Source organism: Rhodamnia argentea, chromosome 11 (assembly GCF_020921035.1).
Source record: "Rhodamnia argentea isolate NSW1041297 chromosome 11, ASM2092103v1, whole genome shotgun sequence".
NCBI classification, from domain to species: Eukaryota; Viridiplantae; Streptophyta; class Magnoliopsida; order Myrtales; family Myrtaceae; genus Rhodamnia; species Rhodamnia argentea.
The window spans coordinates 22,848,180-22,867,483 of record NC_063160.1 but is presented as its reverse complement, the minus strand read 5'-3'; the positions used below and the strand labels follow the sequence as shown (position 1 = coordinate 22,867,483).

The 19,304-nt window shown below is 40.6% G+C and overlaps 3 protein-coding genes and 1 long non-coding RNA gene across 5 annotated transcripts in view; 2 read left to right on the top strand and 2 right to left on the bottom strand.

Moving 5' to 3' along the window:
• LOC115726458 overlaps positions 1-17,227 on the top strand; it is a 26,576-nt gene extending 9,349 nt beyond the window's left edge. Inside the window, exon 3 of the long non-coding RNA XR_004013540.1 lies at positions 17,095-17,227. This is a non-coding gene — a long non-coding RNA (uncharacterized LOC115726458). The remainder of the gene's footprint in view (positions 1-17,094) is intronic.
• LOC115726456 (translocon-associated protein subunit beta-like) lies at positions 2,691-5,401 on the top strand. Its single transcript, XM_030656332.2, has 6 exons — positions 2,691-3,022; positions 4,250-4,348; positions 4,487-4,595; positions 4,692-4,763; positions 4,901-4,906; positions 5,050-5,401. The coding sequence occupies exons 1-6, from the start codon at positions 2,838-2,840 to the stop codon at positions 5,167-5,169; spliced, it is 591 nt and encodes a 196-aa protein (XP_030512192.1). The 5' UTR covers positions 2,691-2,837; the 3' UTR covers positions 5,170-5,401.
• Positions 7,940-10,082, bottom strand: LOC115726454 (GEM-like protein 5). Of its 2 annotated transcripts, XM_048272226.1 has the most exons (4): positions 9,798-10,082; positions 9,192-9,755; positions 8,523-8,797; positions 7,940-8,400 (listed from the first exon to the last, which is right to left on the bottom strand). In XM_048272226.1, the coding sequence occupies exons 1-4, from the start codon at positions 9,904-9,906 to the stop codon at positions 8,164-8,166; spliced, it is 1,185 nt and encodes a 394-aa protein (XP_048128183.1). In that variant the 5' UTR covers positions 9,907-10,082; the 3' UTR covers positions 7,940-8,163. The 2 variants fall into 2 exon arrangements, with proteins under 2 accessions (XP_048128183.1, XP_030512188.1); XM_030656328.2 differs by having other exon boundaries at positions 9,192-10,081.
• On the bottom strand, positions 15,812-19,304 carry LOC115726455 (mitochondrial phosphate carrier protein 3, mitochondrial-like). Its single transcript, XM_030656331.2, has 6 exons — positions 18,997-19,304; positions 17,843-18,204; positions 17,698-17,741; positions 16,511-16,725; positions 16,302-16,426; positions 15,812-16,208 (listed from the first exon to the last, which is right to left on the bottom strand). The coding sequence occupies exons 1-6, from the start codon at positions 19,282-19,284 to the stop codon at positions 16,151-16,153; spliced, it is 1,092 nt and encodes a 363-aa protein (XP_030512191.1). The 5' UTR covers positions 19,285-19,304; the 3' UTR covers positions 15,812-16,150.

The window sequence follows — 19,304 nt, the reverse complement described above, 5'->3', positions numbered from 1 at the left end:
TGTGCTCTTCACGTTCATGTTAGGCCTTCTCTTCTTCTTTGAAAGTACCAACCTTTCTCGGGCCGAACGTGCATGGAAGTCGGCGCAAGAAGGTTTGTGAAAGATGTGAATGGCTTATATTAACATATCCGAGCGTCCGATCACCCTCCGAGTGCTGTATACTCTTACCTTTTTAGATTCTGCAAGCACATGCTGTACAAACATTGATGATACCAATTCCAGAAGTTCTCGGCAAGATTGATATCTTGCTTTTACACATTAGCGGCGTTGGCCTAGGTTTCACTTCCTATCGTGTCCATGCCTTCAATTCCATAATAAAAAAACCACGTTCGACTTGGTCATGATCTAAATGTTGATAAGTACATGAACAGTTTTATACCTTCTAATCATCTGAAGGAACTCTAAGTGTATGTGAACTCGATATTTTCACTCTCCCTAGTTCCTGAGTAATTTGTGTGTAGTAGAGTGGACTAGCTAACTTGTCACGTAGAATCTGTTGGGGTGTGGTTTATATTCCTCTGTCGAGAGGAAAGTATGGGAATGCCGGAGGGCTTTTATAGTTTGATCTCCTATTTTATTGGTAGTTTGAGTTTGGGCCTACGAATAGCTACTATTACATATAATCTTGTTATCTTGTATTTTAGAGATGTAACAGAAAAGTGTGAGGTGCTAATTATAGTGGTATTCTCTGCTGGATATAGCCCTAGTTTAAAGGCGAATTAGAATAAACATTGTGTCGATTCCTCTTTCTCGACTTTACTCTCTATTTCATTGTATTTATGCGCCTAATCCTAACGTAGTCGTTGTCAAATAATGCTTCAATTTGACCCAATTACCACTTACAAACACATTTTACTATTTTGCTTAGGTTTTGGATTTTAATTGGCTTTGAGTGTTTTGGGCGAGCGTGGCAATTTAGGATTTTGGAGATGGACACTTGTCTAAAGAAACCAATATTTTCGTAAAAACAAGGTCAAAATGAGAATTGATGCGATAGTGCAAAGCGGTCTGCACTAAAGGTAAAACTCATGTATTCTTGCGAAAGCTCAGACGTAGAAAATCCCACACGTCTCAGGAATCCGTACGTGCTCATCAGTCACACTCGAGTAATGTATATACACACACACTCATGAGAATTTTGATGGGAATTCATACACTATCGGGTTTCAGCTTAATGCATATAACGACGTCCATCACTTGGCAAATTGCAAGTAACTATAAGCGTAGGCCGGTACTTCCCAAAGAATGGCTCATTGATCCTAATCTCGTTGCTCTGTTCTCTCCATCGAATGAGGCTCGAACGGGCGCATTCATTGTCGCTGAGGAAGTGAGGCCTTACATGATGAGAAGAGTTTCGTTTAGTAGCCAAGAATGACTTGCCTGAAATCGAGCACAGAGCTTTCGCTGAAGATAATCATAATCTGTATAAGAAAGCCTTGTGTGATTAATGATTATGCAGGCAGTCAATCTTGGCTAACTTGACAGGCTCTTCTCGTTCATGCTTGGCCTTCTCTTCTTCCTTAAAGCGATTATTTTATTGCTAAGCGATAGAAAGGTTTCTAAAATTTGGTTTCTTTCGCAGAAAATAACTAATATGAAGAATATTTTGCTACAAATAATGGGGGGCCATGGCTGGTGGGCTGTTGTACTAGCTCCCCCCGTGGTATCGATGTAGTACTGCCAAGTTGGTTGAGAGCGTGCCACTTCTCGTTAGGGGGTTTGAAACTCCCAACTCGACTTCGTGACTTAAGTGGGGGGCCATGGCTGGTGGGCGGCTGTGCTAGCTTCCTCTGAGGTACCGATGCGGGTGTAAGCCGTTGCGTAAACCTGCGGATCCTCGGTATCAAAAAAAGAAAGAAAGAAAGGTTTCTAAAATTCGGTTTCTTTCGCGGAAAATGACTAATATGAAGAATATTTTGCTACAATAATCGCTTATATAGCTTCAAATAATAAATTAGTAAAAAGTATTTTTATTGTCTGTAATAATTTATGTTTTTATATTTTTGTAAACGATGAAAATATTTTTCGTTTGTTCATTTTAGTAAGCTATATACTCTATTGATTTTAGGAAAAAAAAAATTTAAATCATTCATTTTTCACAAAACAAACATATCTTAATTGTAATGAAAAGAACTGCTTGCAAATGTACGACATTTTGATGAAAACTAAATAGTTTCCCACCATATTATTCGGTGTGAATGAACGGGGAATAAGAAATCAACTGTTTGTTTCGTGCAATCTCAATCATAGTTCACGCAGCATTCGAGAAGACGTCTTATGTATGGATATACCACATGTCATCATTGATAAAATTGTTAAAATTTAAAACAAACGTCTCTAAGTTGTCGTGACATATAATCATCTTCTTATAGAGTGATTGGCCCGAAAGATCGCCTCGATATGTCTCGAATGGGGTAAAACACAATCGTCGTCTTGGTCGGATTTATATGTCTTCATATATGCATTAGGATAATTTATATATCTTTTGGTAGTCGCGACTTTCCTTTTTTTTTTTTCCCACATCATTACCAAAATCTCCCTTGAAAATTGTTTTCCTAGCTTTTTTTTTAATTTTTAATTTTAATTTTTATAAAATGGATATACCTAACCGTGGAATAGAATGACCCGAAAAGGGCCAAGAAACCCAAATCAAGTAAAGCCCATTTCATCTTTTGAAGGAGAAGAGAGAGAGAGAAAAGCAGATCCAGCATTTTTGTATCGCCTCGGCGTCTTCATTTCACCGGCTCGTCGTTGACCAATTCAGCACAAGAACCTCTCGAGACCTAGAGGCCCCCTCGTTCCTCCGCGGCCCTTCGCCCCCGACACGCGCGACGGAGATGGCGAATCCGATCCCACGCTCGGCGGTCTTCGCCGTCCTGGCTCTCCTCCTGCTGGCGTCGCCGTGCCTCGCCGCCTCCGACGTCCCGTTCATCGTCGCTCACAAGAAGGCCTCTCTCAAGAGGCTCAAGTCTGGCGCCGAGCGGGTCCTCGTCTCCGTCGACATCTACAATCAAGGATCCTTGTATGTTCCGTCTCTCGAATTAAATCCGTTGGTGATGCACTCGACTGATCTAGATTTGATGCTTTTTTCGGCTTGTGCTTCGTGATGGTGGTAGATCTTTTGTGATTCTGTTTTCCATTTGATTTGAAATACCTATCTTCTCTGGCATGAATTGTTTCGGTTTACCCTTTTTCTTTTTTTCCTCTTTCGGTCCTTGAAGCTAGAGGAGTTAGGAGCCTAATCTTTTGCATGTGTTAATTTAACTATATATCAAGCTGTCAGTGAAATTCTAGACAGAAATAGGACATGCAATTGGCGAACTGGTAGTTTCCAATTTGATATTGCTCTATTAATTGAACTCTCGTGGTTGATCAGGATTGTAGTGTCTTCTTGTTGCTCTACACTTGAGCTCTTGGTCGATTAGATTTGCGTTGAGGATAGCCAAAATGTGTGTCAGTGATTAGGCTCACTGTTGTAGGGGTATAGGAAATTCTATAAAATTGTGCATGTGATCTATCTAAAGCGATTCTGATATTCGTGCCTTAAAGCTGAAGCACGATGTGGAAATATGTGGCAAAATATTTTTGAAGATCCTTTTCATGTTCAGGTGATTTAAAGATTTCTCTCTTATTTTAATTTCTCTTACTTTCATTTGTTGAAAATTTAGGTAAATGGGACTTGTGTCTTCACAAAGTCAAGAGAATTGTGTTGGAAATGTCATTGAAATGAAGCCATTTGAAAATGCCGTTCATTATATTGCTAATTAGTTACATGGGTGGCTGATGGAGTGAGGAGCATTTGGAACTGTCAGGAAACAAAACTCTGAGATATAAGGCTCAGTATAGTATATACCTTACATGTGCATGCTATGTCCATTGTCTACATGGGTTCCCAGTGAATCAGCAAAGTCTGGGAACATCACTTTTCCAAAATCTAGAACGGAAGATACCAGTTTGTTGTAAGTAAATTCATGACCTCTCTTGGCATATTAACTTTCTAAACATCGATAAAAGTCGGTCATGCTAATAAATAAAGTTGGTCATCATATCAGTACACGTTTCTAAATTTTAAGTTGGCTGAGAGGGCATTGCAGGTGATCTATCGATCAGATGAAATATAAATTGCTCTGTTTTTCCTGTGGAATATGTTTGATCGTTGTGCTTATTCTCGCTGGTCGTTGTCTGTACATTCAGTTGACTAGCAATTTTCGTCATCCATGGAGATTCATTATGATTTTTGTCTGCACAGGATCGCATATGATGTAAGTCTTTCTGATGATAGCTGGTCTCAAGAACTATTTGATGTGGTCAATGGCAACACATCTCAGTCATGGGAAAGACTGGATGCGTGAGTTCTGCCTTCAGCTATTTTTCTATTCTGCCTACTTTCTCCTTACATAGTCAATGCGCATTTCGTATACAGCAAATGTCTATTTGGTTTACTTGTCTCCTATGCAACTTAATAAATTGGCATTAATGAGTGCAGTGGTGGTCTTATTTCTCATTCTTTTGAGTTGGAGGCTAAAGAGAAAGGGATGTTTTTTGGGGCACCAGCAATCATTAAGTTCCGGATCCCAACGAAGGCTCCTCTACAGGTCGGAAGCCACGATAGTGCTGATGCTGCCTCTCTCTCACTCTGGCCAGATGTGTTATTTTCCTCCATCTAATAGAAAATCCTTTCTTGTTTTTAGGTGGCCTACTCTACTCCTATACTGCCTCTTGATATCCTTGCAGAGAGACCTCCTGAGAAGAAATTTGAGTGGGTAAGTTAACGACCGACTACTAAGTTCTACTACTAAGTTCTAAGTATGGTTATTATTGATTTGTGGAAGTTTCTTCTTTCTAACTTTGCCCCTTTTCTTTTGCATGGATTTATCTTATCCACAACTGAACTTTGCAGGCTAAGGTAAGACTTGTGTACCTTGCTCTTGATCTTTCTGTTGAGAATATCAGCTGTTTTATACATTGAACTTGATTAGGATAGTCTTGAGCAATCAACATTACCATTACCTTTTATTGAACTCTGTTGGTCTTGTTCCCTTATCGCAGAGACTGCTGGCCAAATACGGATCTCTGATTTCTGTGATCAGTATTATGGTTCTGTTTGTGTACTTGGTCGCTACCCCATCAAAATCCGGTGCAGCCAAGGGTAGCAAGAAGAGGCGGTGAAGCTGAAAGTTTTGTTCGTGACATAGTCTGAAGCAAGGCCAGATCTTCAGCTCAAAGGAATGCTGTCTGTGTTTACCCTTTTAGAAAGAAGAGTTCTACTGTTGAGGTAGTTTTAGCAAGTGATAGATGGACCAATTTATCCTTTGAGAGGCATGGCGCGATCACTGCTAATTTTGTGTTTGTTTACACCTTTACGGTACTAATGGCTTATCAATTTTGGATTGAGCGTTTACGTGCTGCTGTATCTCATTTCTGTGTAAGTTGGCTTGGACATTTGATTCTGTCACTACATCATAGGTTGCCATCTTCATGAATAGATTCCATGCCACGTGATTACCCCGTTTGCAATTTATGGCTAAGAGCTGTTGTGATTGTTCCCGTGCTGATCGTTTAGGGTTTATATGGTAACGTTTCTGTTCCTGGGAACATATTTGGAACAGAAATATTTTTTTGTGTTTCTGTTCCGGGCTACGATTTTCGGGAATAGAAATACGTTTGGCAAGTACAAAAAAAAAAAAAACACTTTTTTCACCAAAATGAAGGATCTATAACCGGTGGCCGCGGCCGCTTCAACTCCTCACCGATGATGGTGAGCGATGGTGGCTTGCATAAGTTCGCCCTCAAGTTGTTTCTAAAAAGTATTCCAAAACCCATAAACAAGTTTTTTTGGTTTCTTATTTTTGCTCCAAAAGTGTTTTTGTTTCTCAAAAGTGTTCTCGAAACACTTTTGCAATAATTTTTACCATATGCATTTTTGTTCCCAAAGTGTTCTTTCTGTTCCTAAAGTGTTCCCAGAACATTTTGGGAATAGAAATACTTTTTCTGGAATGTTACCATACGGACCTTTAGCCTGCGTATGGTAACGTTTCTGTTCTCGGAACAACTTTTAGAACAGAGACAATTTTTTCTGTTTCTGCTCCCAACAACGATTTTTTGGAACAAAAACGTGTTTGGTAATCGCAAAAAGAAATCCGTTCCCGGAATAAAAAAGGAACAGAAATAGGTTTGGTAATCGCATAAAATTTCCGTTATGGAACAAAAAAGAAGAAGAAAAGAAATGCATTTGGTAACTGTAAAAAAATTGTTCCTAATTTTTTTCATTTAATTAAGGGGACTATATATATTAAAATTAAAATGTCTTTATCTTTTTAACTTACTAAATCAAATTAAATAGCATTTGTTCAATTTACTAAATCAAATTGGACCAATATATGTATAAGTAATTTATGCATGATTTATCAAATGATGATATAGACGAGATCAACTATAAAAAAAAAAAAACTGAAAGAGAAGACGAATTAGAATTAGACAAGGAGAAAATCAAATATGTTTTCTATAGATAGGAAAAATTACAATTATGAGTTACACGTAAATGTTCCCAAGTAGTTAAAATTATGATTACCTTTAAACGGGGACCTTAGAAAAATATTAATTGCACTTTGAGTGAAATCGGGGACTAAAATGAAAAATATTTGTGCATTTAGATCCTTTTAGTCCAATTGTGCAATTTTTCCAAACATGAGGACTGAAATGAGATGCAAGGTATCAAAATCTCATGTCATGATTCTAAAAAAATGAATTAAAATGAAATTTTTTAGTCAATTTAGGATTATGTTCAATGAAGAGGCATGTTGTCCCAAACTGAATTTTTTAAAATTTAAGAGACCAAAATGAAAAGGGAATTAAAATAAGAATATGGACTATTTTTGCACATTTTTCTGACCACAAATACTATTTTTCCTTATTTTCGGCTATTTTTATAATTTAAATAAATCTGCAAAATGTCAAATATTACAATTTTTTTTTTAAAATTGGTTGCTAAGGCTAGGCCAAAGCTTCCAAGGTTGATTTTGTAATTTTATGAATTTTTTCATATTTTTAATTAATTTGTTAAAATAAAATGATCAAAAATCAAGTGTCGACATCATGCAAGAACAAAAGAGAAAAAAGTGTGTTCAAAAACAAAATTGTTCCCAATTATTTCTAAAAAATATTCCAAATGTGTTTCTGAAACGTGTTGCGGGAACACAGAAACAAATTTTTCTTGTTTCTTGTTTACGCTCCAAAAGTGTTTCTGTTTCTCAAAAGTGTTCCCGGAACACTTTGGGAATACTTTTTTACCATACGTATTTCTGGAACGTTACCATACAGACCCTTACGTGCTGATCGTTTGTTATGGGATAAATGTTTCTACAAATTTGGAAACCTAGTGTTTATTACAGTGTCGAAGCTTCCAACTTGCCACTAAAGTTTGAAGGGTAACTAGATACTTGCAGTTGCAATGTGGGGCTAGAGGTGTAGAAACTGTTTTTAAATTACTTTTTACTCTTAACCATTACCCACTGGAAACGGTGCTCACCTTGAGTTTGTGCAGGTTTTGAAATTTCTCTTCCTAGAAGTAGAAGTTTTCGGTAGGTTACTTTTATGGATATTGGTGTCGACCGTGTGGTAGATAAGAGTAAATCACAATACGAAAAGATTGCTCGGATACTTGTGATTTTGAGTGGAATCCGTGCCGGGACATCGTTCTGCGATATGTGAGTGGCAGTCTATTAGACTAAACCTGCACATACAGGTAAGAGCGATGTTCAAAACATAGTCCTTCATCTCTCTATCCCCGAACATTTATGATTAAGTCTCTTGTATTCCTTTTCGGATTATCAACGACTTATGGACTAGTCTCCACAAGCAGACTTGATTCTCAGAGCTAAAGGATGGACTGAATATATGAAGGTTTACTTGCTTGAGTTTTGAAAAAAATCATGCAGCCCAGAAATTTCTCTGTAAATTCCATCCCGCATCGGGAATTGGGAAGAAGCATCCATAGTGCCTCCGTATATGGAATTCGTAGGGCTAAAATACAGTGAATTAAACTCTGACGAACAATTCGACCAGAAGCGAAAACTAGGGAAGAAAATGGCACTCTGGAATATGATAAACAAGACCCGGAGAAAATCATAATATCATATAAAGGAAGTATTCCGGGAGAGAATCTTATGCAGCATGTGGTGGCGGAGGTGGTGGCGGTAGCAGCTGTGGTACAGCAACTCCGGGTGCTGCGAAAGTGGAGATGCTCTCTGTCAGATGGCGAGTCGCCTTCTCGTAATTGACAAAGCCCATGAACCAGAAATCGTGCCCGTCGAATGTAACAATCTGAAGGTACTTCTCTGATTGATTCTCTCTCATCACCACGGGGTTTACTGCGCCAATTTGGCCTAGGGGTACCATCACCTGGCAAGCCAGAACGATTCATAAGCTCATGGTTGTGGAGAACGTTTCGATATATGTTTCAAGCAGAATCAGTCCGTATGATCAAGCATTAGGATCTAGCATGTTGCAGCCTATGCTTTTACCTTGTAGTAGCTCCAAGTGACCTGACCGGACGGGGCCGTGAAGGATAAGGGGCGATCGCTACAGAACGCAGCGTGAAAGTTAGAGAGATAGAGAGTCCCGGCGACTGGTCCGGTCGTCGTGGACAAGTAACATGCGAAAGTCTTCCTGAGCATCTCATTATGATAGGTTGCGAAAGTTTGCTTGTAAAGAGACTCAAACCCCCCTCCTGTGATGGCCTTGGCTCTCAAGTTGACCTTCGCCCATGCAGCTCCGGACACAGATGAGCCAGTTTTCACTGATCAAATCAAGAATTAAAACCCTTCAGCATCATATAGCTAAGCAAAATTCATTGCATTGACTAAGGAAACATTCCGAGAGCTGAATGAAACTAGGCAATTTCATTGAAATATATATGCTTTATAGTTTGGTCATGGAGTTTTCAACTCTTCAATTGAAAATGCATACTCATTAACAAGAAATATATATATTGGATTAGTCGCAATTTTTATAAATACATGGAAATTTGCATCCGAAATGCCATCGTGTCTCCACGAACTACTCATCTTGTTTGACTTTGCTTCCTAGCTCATCCAAAAATCAGCCAAAGAGCTTCACTCTGAGGGCAATGATACTTTTAGAATGCGCAAAGAGATAACTAAGGCAAAAAGCTTTGTGTTCAAAGTGCTTACGGTTTTGCCAAACGTTGGTGGCTACGTTCTCGGCCTTATGACTCCATGAGTTGAACATATGCAGAATGTTCTCCATAGGCCTACCACTTGAGCCTGATGATCTTTCAATCGGATTGTACTGGAGATAAGGGTGATGATGGGACTGAGCTTGAGCCTCGGTGGCTCCCCAGAAGGCAGCCTTCTTGTTGTCAGGGTGAATCGTGGGAACAGCCGGTGTCCCCATCACATGAGTCCCCCATTTCTCCGCACTCTCCGCCGCACAGGGAGGTTGCGATGAAGAAGAACATGAAGCAACATATGGCGGCGGCGGAGGAGGAGGAGGAGATCCATTCTCTGGGATGCTTTCCGACGATGGCTCGCGGCGAACCGCGAGTGTTGTTTCTTCTGCCGGGGGAGGAAGGGATGCGGAAGGGCGGTGAGATTGCGGTTCTTTCGGCTCTTGGTGAAAAGGGTTTCTTTCATCTGTTGGTGCGGAAGCAGGTACGGGTGGATAGAGAGGAGGCGATCCTCTCAGCGAGGATGGTTCTCGGTGAAATGGGTTGGTGTCCATCTCCCTGGATGGCGGTTCTTGGTGAAATGGGTTGGTACCTATCTCGTTTGATGGTGGTTCCTGGTGAAATGGGTTGGTGTCCATCTCGTTTGATGGTGGTTCTTGGGAAAAGGGGTTTGTCTCTTTTTCAGACAGGGGATTGGGGGGGTTGCGGGTGTGATTCATGTTCTTCGGTTCGGAAGAAGAAGAGACCGAGGACGAGTGCAGATCTGAAGTCCAAGGGATGGTTTGTGGGGGATGGTGCTTCAGGTGGAGACAAGGCTATATAGCTCTGATCAAGTGCTTGAATACCGAAAGAGGATGTGTTTCTGCGGGCAACGATAAGAATGGTTTTCTACGTTTCTAGAAGAAGGGTGTTTTACAATAATGGGGGGAAGCAGGATACTGGAGCAGGTGAATGTTGACCACGATGTGTCCGGACTCACCTTCTCAGAAAGACAGCGCTGTTGCTTAACCGCGTTGAACTTGGAAAGTTTGGTGTTTTCGATTTGTTTTTTTTTGTTTTTTTTTTTTGTGAGTGTTTAGATACCGCACCTGCGAAGGACATCCTCGGTATTTGCTAAGACTGGCAATAGGTCAATGCCGACTGTCCTCTTAAACTAGTGTAAGACTGAAGGCAGTAAATAAAAGACGGCAATATACAGGGAGATCTTTTATGATGGGCAACATTAAGGTCAACTTCTTTACCGATTATCTGACTGGTTAAACATCTTGGGATGTCATAAGCTCTTTTTCTTTGTCAGAACTAAAGGTAATAAGTACATTCGCACATCATACAGGTCCCACGGAAATTCGGTTGACATCTTATTTAAGATCGAGAGTAGTAAGTAATCGTGCGAGGTAAAGTGATGTCCAGAAAATTCATTAGCATTTTTAGCGTAATTTGATTGTGATCGTGATCATGATAATAGCCACGATTCTTAGTGTGATCTGATTGTGATTGTGATAATATATCACGATTACGTATTTATTTGATGGGTTGTCATATTCAATTTTTTTTATTTATTTGATGGGTTGTCATATTCAATTTTTTTTTATACTTACTTAAAATATAGGAGTAAATTTAGGAAGTATAGTTGTGAATTGGGTATAAATATATGCATAGTTTTTGTATTGAAAATATTTGGGAATTCGATTACGTGCCATGTCTCGTTGTTATTTCTCATGCTATTAGAGCCAATATCGATCGCGGTATAGTTTCTTCTTCATGGCCGATCAAAATACTTCCACCGTTCCTCGTACGATCGATGCAACTTCTCGATATTTTCTTCACTCGAGTGACCATCCGAATGCTCCTCTAGTTTCTCCCCCTTTAGATGGAGACAATTATCCGACATGGCATCGTGCCATGCTCATGGCCCTCGAAGCAAAAAATAAAATGTGTTTTGTTGATGGGTCTTTATTGCGTCCCGCTTCAACCGCTTCTGATTATCCGTTATGTGTACGTTGCAATAGCATGATGAGATCTTGGTCGATTCATTCTACTATACCAACGATCTCGCATAACATTCTCTAACATGACTCTGCAAATGATGTATGGAATGATCTTCATGAGCGTTTCTCTCCTCATAAAGCTCCTCGGATTTTTGAGATCCAAAGAGCTTTATCTACACATCAACAAGGTACGGCTTCAATATTTGTATATTACACTGTGATTAAATTCTATCGAGATGAACTGTCCTCATACCGAAACTTACCGACTTGTAGTTGTGGTGCAACGTCAAACCCGCTACAATTTCTTGAAACAGATTCATTATTTGATTTCCTCCAAGGCTTTAATGAATCTTATGCAGCGGTTCGGAGTCAAATCCTCCTTATGGATCCACTCCCTACCGTCAACAAAGCATATTCCTTACTCTTACAAGAGGAATGACGGCGCGTTGTTTAGGATAATCGCATTGTTATTCATGATCCTGCTACCATGGCCGCGTTTCATGTTAATAATGCTTGTACTTATCCATTTACGGGTTCCTCCAAGCCCATTTTACATTGTACTCACCGAGAAAAGGATGGACATATTGAAAGCAAGTGTTTTAAAAAGCACAGATATCCGGAATGGTGGAATGACCATAACAAGCGCCCCACTAATGATTCCGGCCGCCGACGACGTTCATGCCTCGCTAGTTCTCCGATTGTTACCGCAGCTGCCACCGCCGATTCCTCCTCCCCACCGACCCTTACTGCTGCACAAACATAACAATTCCTTCATTTACTTCCGGCTGATAATAACGCACCTTCTTCTCACCCTTTGGTGAATTTAGCAAGTACTTCAATTTGTTTAAATTCCACTTCATCTTGGATCCTAGACTTCGGTGCAACGGATCATATCTCTTGTGACACAACCTTATTTACTGAATTTTATGACAATACAACTTCCAATCCCGTGTCCCTTCCCGATGGGACTATGGTTCCTATTGAACGAATTGGGTGGATTCCTCTACTACCAAATCTTACTCTTGATCATGTTTTTTATTTATTCCCCAATTTCGGTTTAACCTTATTTCAATTAGTAAACTTACTACTGCTACTTTTCTCAATGTCAAATTTACCTCTGATACTTGCCTGTTTCAAGACCAAATCTCGATAAGAACTTTAGCAATGGGTAAGTGGTACGTTGGTTTATACTATCTTTTCATAACCCAACCTACTTCTTTGACATCCACCACCACCCCAGTCAGACATTTTGATCTATGGCATTGGCGGTTGGGACATCCAGGTTCATCGTCTCTTCATCATCTGCAAGCTTTAGACAATAAGATTTCTTTTTCTAATACATTTCCTTGCACTGTGTGCCCACTTAGGAAACAATCTCTCTTGCCATTTCCTTCCAGTAAAATTTCTACTACTTCATGTTTTGAATTGATTCATCTAGATGTTTGGGGCCCACATTGGACCACCTCTTTAATTGGGGCACGTTTTTTTTTTTTTTATTGTGGTTGATGATTACTCCCATAATACGTGACTTTATTTAATGTCTTCTAAAGTTGACGTAAATCACTTTATCGTTAATTTTTTCTCCACGGTAAAAATCCAGTTCGGTAAACAAATTCATTGCATTCGCTCTGACAATGGAAAAGAATTTTTCATTCAACTTACCATTTCTTTTCTAGACTCCATGGGTGTTGTTCATCAATCAAGTTGCGTGTCCACCCCTCAACAAAATGGGGTGGCCGAAGCGCAAGCATAGACACATTCTAAATATTGCTTGTGCCTTACGCTTCCAATCCAACATTCCTATTGAGTTTTGGGGTGAATGTGTCCTCACCGCCGCCTGTATCATAAATAGACTTCTTACTATCGTCTTGAAAGGGAAAACTCCATATGAAGTTTTGCATGGTCGGTTCATGAATCTCATGGTCGATTCATGAATCTCACTCATCTTCGGATCTTCGGTTGTTTATGTTTTGGGTGCAATACATCCATTCAAAATAAATTTGATGCTCGTGCTACTCCGGGAGTTTTTGTGGGATATTCTAATGGTAAAAAAAGGTATCGCATTTTTTATCTCCTCAGCAAAGAGGTTTATGTAAGTCGAGATGTTGTGTTTCAAGAAACAATTTTTCCTTACTCGATGCTCCCCAAACCTACCTTGTTAAAGTTGCCTGTATTACCATTACCTATCACACAATGTGACGAAAATAACCCAACCCTTACCTATAAACCCAACACTACCACAACACCCGATCCCAACATCACCACAAACACCCCGACCTCCATTGCCTAATCAATCCATCGGACCCCAACAGATACGTCAACCTCCTCGTTACCTCCCGGACTACCGTTGTTCGCTTACTCAAACGCCAAGTTCCGCCGAAAATAATGGTCCATGTATTTCTTACCCCATGTTTGATTTTCTTCAATATACTCATTTTAAACAACCCCATTTGGCATTTCTTACTTCTTTATCTACTACCACCGAGCCATCCACTTTCACCGAGGCAATGCGGCATCGGGAATGGCGAGACGCCATGTAGGCCGAGATCAAAGCTCTTTCTCAGAATTATATGTGGTCTCTCGTACCACTTCCACCTGGTAAGAAGGCCATAGGCTGCAAGTGCGTCTATAAAATTAAACAAAAATCCGATGGCGGTATTGAACGACATAAGGCTCGTCTAGTTGCTAAAGGCTACACCTAGGTTGAAGGGGAAGACTATCATGATACATTTGCACCTGTTGCTAAATTGGTTGCGGTTTGCGTACTCTTAGCCGTTTCTATAGCTAAGGGATGGCCTCTTGAACAAATGGACATTAACAACCCCTTCTTACATGGAAACTTGGATGAAGAAGTCTATATGAAACCTCCATTTGGTTTTCGACGTAAGGGGGAGAATCTTGTGTGCCGACTTCACAAGTCTCTATATGACTTGAAATAAGCATCCCGCCAATGGTATTCTAAGTTTTCTACTGCCTTATGTGATTTCGGTTTCACACATTCTCGGGCCGATCATTCTCTCTTTGTCTTACACAATGGGAGTGACTCTATTTTTGTGGTACTATATGTTGATGATCTATTGATTACTGGTACCAATGCTTCTTTGATTGACTCGGTGAAAACTATGTTGCACAATAAGTTCCACATTAAGGACCTCGAGCCTCTAAAATATTTTTTGGGCGTTGAGGTGGCTCGATCCCGCTCTAGTATTTATTTATGCTAGCGAAAATATATCTTGAATATTCTAGAAGATTGTGGTTTTAGTGGAGCCCGACCAGGTGATACTCCCATAGAACAAAATATAAAATTAAGCATTGATACTGGCACTCTATTGGAGAATCCGTCTCTCTATTGGCGCTTGATTGGTTGATTCATTTATTTGAATGTTACTAGGCCGGACATTGCTCACGGTGTCGACATTCTGAGTCAATTTATGCATGCACCATGCCGACCACATTTGGATGCAGCATACCGTCTTCTACGATATCTTAAGGCTTCTATAGGCCAAGGGCTCTTTTACCCCACTAAAAATGAACTTTAACTCACAGCTTATTGTGACTCAGATTGGGCTAGTTGTCCCATGACTCGTCGTTCAACAACTGGATATTGTATTTTATTGGGTGATAGCCCCATTTCTTGGAAAACCAAGAAACAAAGCACGATCTCGGGCTCTTCTGTCGAAGCAGAATATTGTGCAACGACAGTAACTACATGCGAAATTACTTGGTTATCATACCTCTTACAAGACATTGGCATGCCTCTCTCCAAGTCCCGGTTTCTTTACATTGTGATAACCAGGCTGCCCTCCACATCGCTGCCAACCCAGTTGTTCATGAGCAAACGAAACACATTGAAATAGATTATCATCTTGTTCTTGAAAAAATATGAGCCGGGCCCATTGCTCCATTGAAGATTGGTACAGAGTCACAACTAGGCGACGTGTTTAACAAACCACTAGGTCGAGATTAGTACATGCGGTTACTTTCCAAGTTGGGTGTTCGCAACCTACACACGCTAACTTGAGGGGGAGTCTTAGTGTGATTTGATTATGATCGTGATCGTGATAATATGCCACGATTCTTAGCGTGATCTGATTGTGATCGTGATAATATATCACGACTGCGTCTTTATTTGATGGGTTGTCATATTCAATCTTTTGTTTGTACTTACCTAAAATATAGGAGTAAATTTAAGAAGTATAGTTGTGTTTTGTATAAATATGTGCATAGTTTTTGTATCGAAAATATTTGGGAATTTCGATTCGGTGCCATTTCTCGTTGTTATTTATCAAGCATTCAAGTGCTCCGGTTTTAATCCGGATTCTTCTACTTCATTTTATTTACTTATTTTTTTTATTATTTTCCTTGTCTCTTTTTAATTTATTTTTTTATTCGCCTTCATTGTTCCTTTTAAGTCCCATAGGTTTTATCTCCCAAAATCTGACCCATTTTCTATTGGACGAAGGGGGAGAGAGAGAGAGAGGGGGGGGGGGGGGGGGGGGAGAGAGCAAAGTTTTAAAGTACGTATAGCAAACATAATACACAGAAGCAATCTAAAGAAAACTGACTAGAAAAACAATAAACTAGCATCGACCAAAAACAACAGGCATGATTTTGATTGCCATACCTTCAAGTCATCCGTCAATTACAAATATCATTCATAACCAAAGTTGGCAGACAGGTGAATGTACAATCCACCCACATCTACCCCATTATTGAGTCCTAGGCTATAATATCGATTGGGTCCAAATTTTCTCATCTGACTCACATACAAAGACTATTTCATGGACCAATAGACGATACCGCAGACCCAATGGCGAAACCAAGATGCTTTAACAATGGAAAGACACGAATTCTAGTTGTCAAAAATTCACCCGGATCGCCTAAGAGCTCGAGCACCTTCCTTAATCCTATCATTATTACTTTCAAAGAGGAGTCGTGGAAAAATGATCGGTATCGATCTTGATCTTTCCACAGTCTAAGCCTTTGCAAGCCCAGCAGGGGCAGCAGCAGGGGCAACACCACCAGTGGTTGGCCTAAGACAAAACAAAACGACCCCTTAACAAAACGCAAGGAAATGCAATCCAAAGAACATGGAATATGCAGAGCTGCAGGTAAGAAGAACTAACAGTCCCACGAAAACTTTAAAGGCGTCATAGATCACCCACTGGGCCGCAGTAAGAGTTCCAATCATGACAATGCGCAGAGGAAGTCCACGAGTGAAGAGACCCCATAAACCAATCTTCTTCACTGCCTGCGTGACCAGAGGGAAAGGGATCAGCACGGAAGCAGGGGCACTGGGGAAAATCAACTATTAAAGTAACGACAGAACACTCACATCACCAACAGTTGCCCCTTTGGCATTGTTGAGGAAGGAGACGAGGTTGTCAGCCGGATGAGACACAATGGCACAGAAGACTCCGGCGGCATATCCGCCTGCAAAACTCACACTAAGCTGCAGATTTTTACTACACTGATCTTTAGGTCTGGGAATGGCGTGTTTATAAATTAGCTCCACAATGGTCTCGAAAGAAGCAAATTTCATCATTGTATCTGCAGCAGAAAGCATTGTTAGACGACATTAACAGCTAACAAACACTAAGCTAACTCAAGAGAAGTATAAAGCACACGCTGCTAGATCTTCCACTACCTTGACATCACGTAAATTGTGGGGGAAGCACACTAACAAAGTTTCGAAAGACTCAACTTCTCTGTCATCATGATAATTGATGCATATGCTGATAACTCACAAGTGACAACTAAGACTCAATGCCAAAATGAATTAAGGAGCACGTGCATGCCTCTACAAGTCTCCCCGGGAAAGTAGAACTAATTCACAGCCGAAACCCAGGGTGATGCTGCAAGCCATCTCATTCAAGATATTCAACTCGCAGATGCTATCACAATAAAATTAAGCTCTAGCCAACTCAATGTAATTCTGGTACGAACAGTAGACAAAGCTACAGGAACCAACCTTTTACCGGTAAAAGAAACTAGGGATTGCAAAATGCATGAGACAAGTATGAAGCAACTGACGCAACATAAGGACAAAATGGAAAAATGTTTAACCATCCTTTCGGGGATTAAACAAGCAGCAGTGAAGCTTGAGGCAAGTCCAAGTGCCCACAAGTCATCTTTAAACTATCAATTAGTTAGTTCGACCAAGTACAGACATAGATGAATCCCTCAGAGTCAATGTAATTCATTCCAACATAACAAGAAAAGCAGGGATCTTGTCCATTGTAAAGAATGTAACTTCTAGTAAAACTGGCCTAGTTCTTGAAAACAAGCAATAAACATGACAGGAACAAGCCTTTTTTTTCCCGCTTCATGGGACTAGCTGTGTGGACTTTACTATAAATGCAGATTGATCATCAATCCATGCAGCATAACCATAAATAATGGAGAAACATGGACAAAACCACCATACAAATGAGCAAGTGGATGTGAGAGATTAGCTTAAAAACAGTTTGTAAGAACTATTTCAACAAGATTGGAAGAAGTACAAATGTTGAGAAAACTCACATGGAATCTGACGACCCCAGAGAGGAACAATGCCCTTGTACAACCTATTTCCAAGCAAAAAGGGGCAAGTTACCAACTGAGGGTTTGCATTGGATGTTATGACATCTCTTTAATCAACTACTTAGCAAAACAGTTCTAAACATACCCAAGAGGACCCTCAGATTTAACAAACTTGGGAAATCCATCTGATAAACCCCTTGCAAAACCAGGCTGAGTTTGCACCCGGACCTTTACAGCCTCAAATGGGCAAAGAGCGACATCTGCAATCACCTCAGCAGATGCAGAGCCGGCGAGGTAGACCAAGGTCTTGTATTTCGATGCAAACTCTGGTCCAGCAATATCAGAGTAGTATTTCTTGAAAAATTCATAGAATCCATACTTGCAGGCACCTTGAACACTATAACCAAGTAGAGTAGGCACCCAACCCCTGAAAAAGCCTCTTACTCCCTGCTCCTTCAGTAACACCCCAAAACCAGATGTGATGCTCTTATACTTCGAAGGGTCGATCTGGAATTTCAATGAAAATAACCTCAGTTTAAAATCTATACTTTTTAACAAGGAAGAACTTTGCAGCTAACAGTTGAAAATAGAATATGGAATACAGTCAGTAGTTTCCCAAATTCGTTTAGCACACAAAAAATAAACAACATAGTGAATATTCACGACTTGCCTACAAGTCCACCATAGTACCCACTCATTCCAACAGGAATGAAAATGCCCAGCATTAAGGGAGAAAGAAACCCATGATGGAATAGAAATAGATGTTCTAAACGAATAGTGCAAGCCGATAAAAAAAAACACCGATTGTGTTGAAAAACAATCTGTACCAGCAAAATCTCTACGACGGCTGTCACATGAGAAACAGCAGTACTCATTTGTGAAACAAAGATTGACATGGTCCCTTCCAATTAGGAACACAAGGAACCAATTCAATCAGTAATTCATGCCTTCAACATCTAGAGAATTGTCCCTAAGTAAGAAATTTCACAAGATTTAACTACTGGTAAAAAGGTCGAGCATCAAACACCCGCAAACAAAAGGTGCCCTTACAGCTGTGTGCGTGACACAAAGTGTTCCTTTGAAAAGGAAATATACATCACAAATCCAAACTAATACATCCCAAATGTTGATGTTCCACTCATCTCAACATTCTACACAGCATGAAAAACTTAATGAAGCGTCACCGTTCGTTAATCTCCCGGAAAATCTGAATGCGGCCACCGGTAAACAGGAGAAAACGACAGTTATGGGGATCTCATCTATCCACTCAAGGTGAACAAAGGCATCGAGCTGGTTGACCTGCATATTGCACTTGACGAGGTCGAGAGGGGTGACGGCCATGTGGGTAAGGCCACAGCAGAGGCTGCCTCCAGCGGTGCAAGCGGCATAAAACGCCGGCGAGTACATCTGGATCTTCTTCCTGGGCTCGCTCGGAGACGGGATCACGAAACTCCTCTGCTTCTCCACCAACGCGGGGAAGGATGCGGCGGCGGGGCCCGCCCCGAGCATCCTCTCCTCGGCAAGGGCTCTGGGCGCGTAGAGGAAGCCGGGAATCAGCGATTGGCGCAAGTTCTCCGCAAGCGCCATGGCTGCAATCGACGGACATT

What these genes read in the sequence shown, in the direction of transcription:
- LOC115726455 (XM_030656331.2), bottom strand. Translation starts at nt 19,284, where the DNA reads ATGGCGCTTGCGGAGAACTTGCGCCAATCGCTGATTCCCGGCTTCCTC. An exon ending in AAGGGGCAACTGTTGGTGAT is followed by an intron (nt 16,427 to 16,510) that starts GTGAGTGTTCTG and finishes CTGGTCACGCAG; the next exon opens with GCAGTGAAGAAGATTGGTTT. An exon ending in TTTAAAGTTTTCGTGGGACT is followed by an intron (nt 16,209 to 16,301) that starts GTTAGTTCTTCT and finishes GTTTTGTCTTAG; the next exon opens with GCCAACCACTGGTGGTGTTG.
- LOC115726456 (XM_030656332.2), top strand. Translation starts at nt 2,838, where the DNA reads ATGGCGAATCCGATCCCACGCTCGGCGGTCTTCGCCGTCCTGGCTCTC. An exon ending in TCATGGGAAAGACTGGATGC is followed by an intron (nt 4,349 to 4,486) that starts GTGAGTTCTGCC and finishes TAATGAGTGCAG; the next exon opens with TGGTGGTCTTATTTCTCATT. An exon ending in CAACGAAGGCTCCTCTACAG is followed by an intron (nt 4,596 to 4,691) that starts GTCGGAAGCCAC and finishes TCTTGTTTTTAG; the next exon opens with GTGGCCTACTCTACTCCTAT.
- LOC115726454 (XM_030656328.2), bottom strand. Translation starts at nt 9,906, where the DNA reads ATGAATCACACCCGCAACCCCCCCAATCCCCTGTCTGAAAAAGAGACA. An exon ending in CACCAACGTTTGGCAAAACC is followed by an intron (nt 8,798 to 9,191) that starts GTAAGCACTTTG and finishes TGATTTGATCAG; the next exon opens with TGAAAACTGGCTCATCTGTG. An exon ending in TCACTTGGAGCTACTACAAG is followed by an intron (nt 8,401 to 8,522) that starts GTAAAAGCATAG and finishes CTGGCTTGCCAG; the next exon opens with GTGATGGTACCCCTAGGCCA.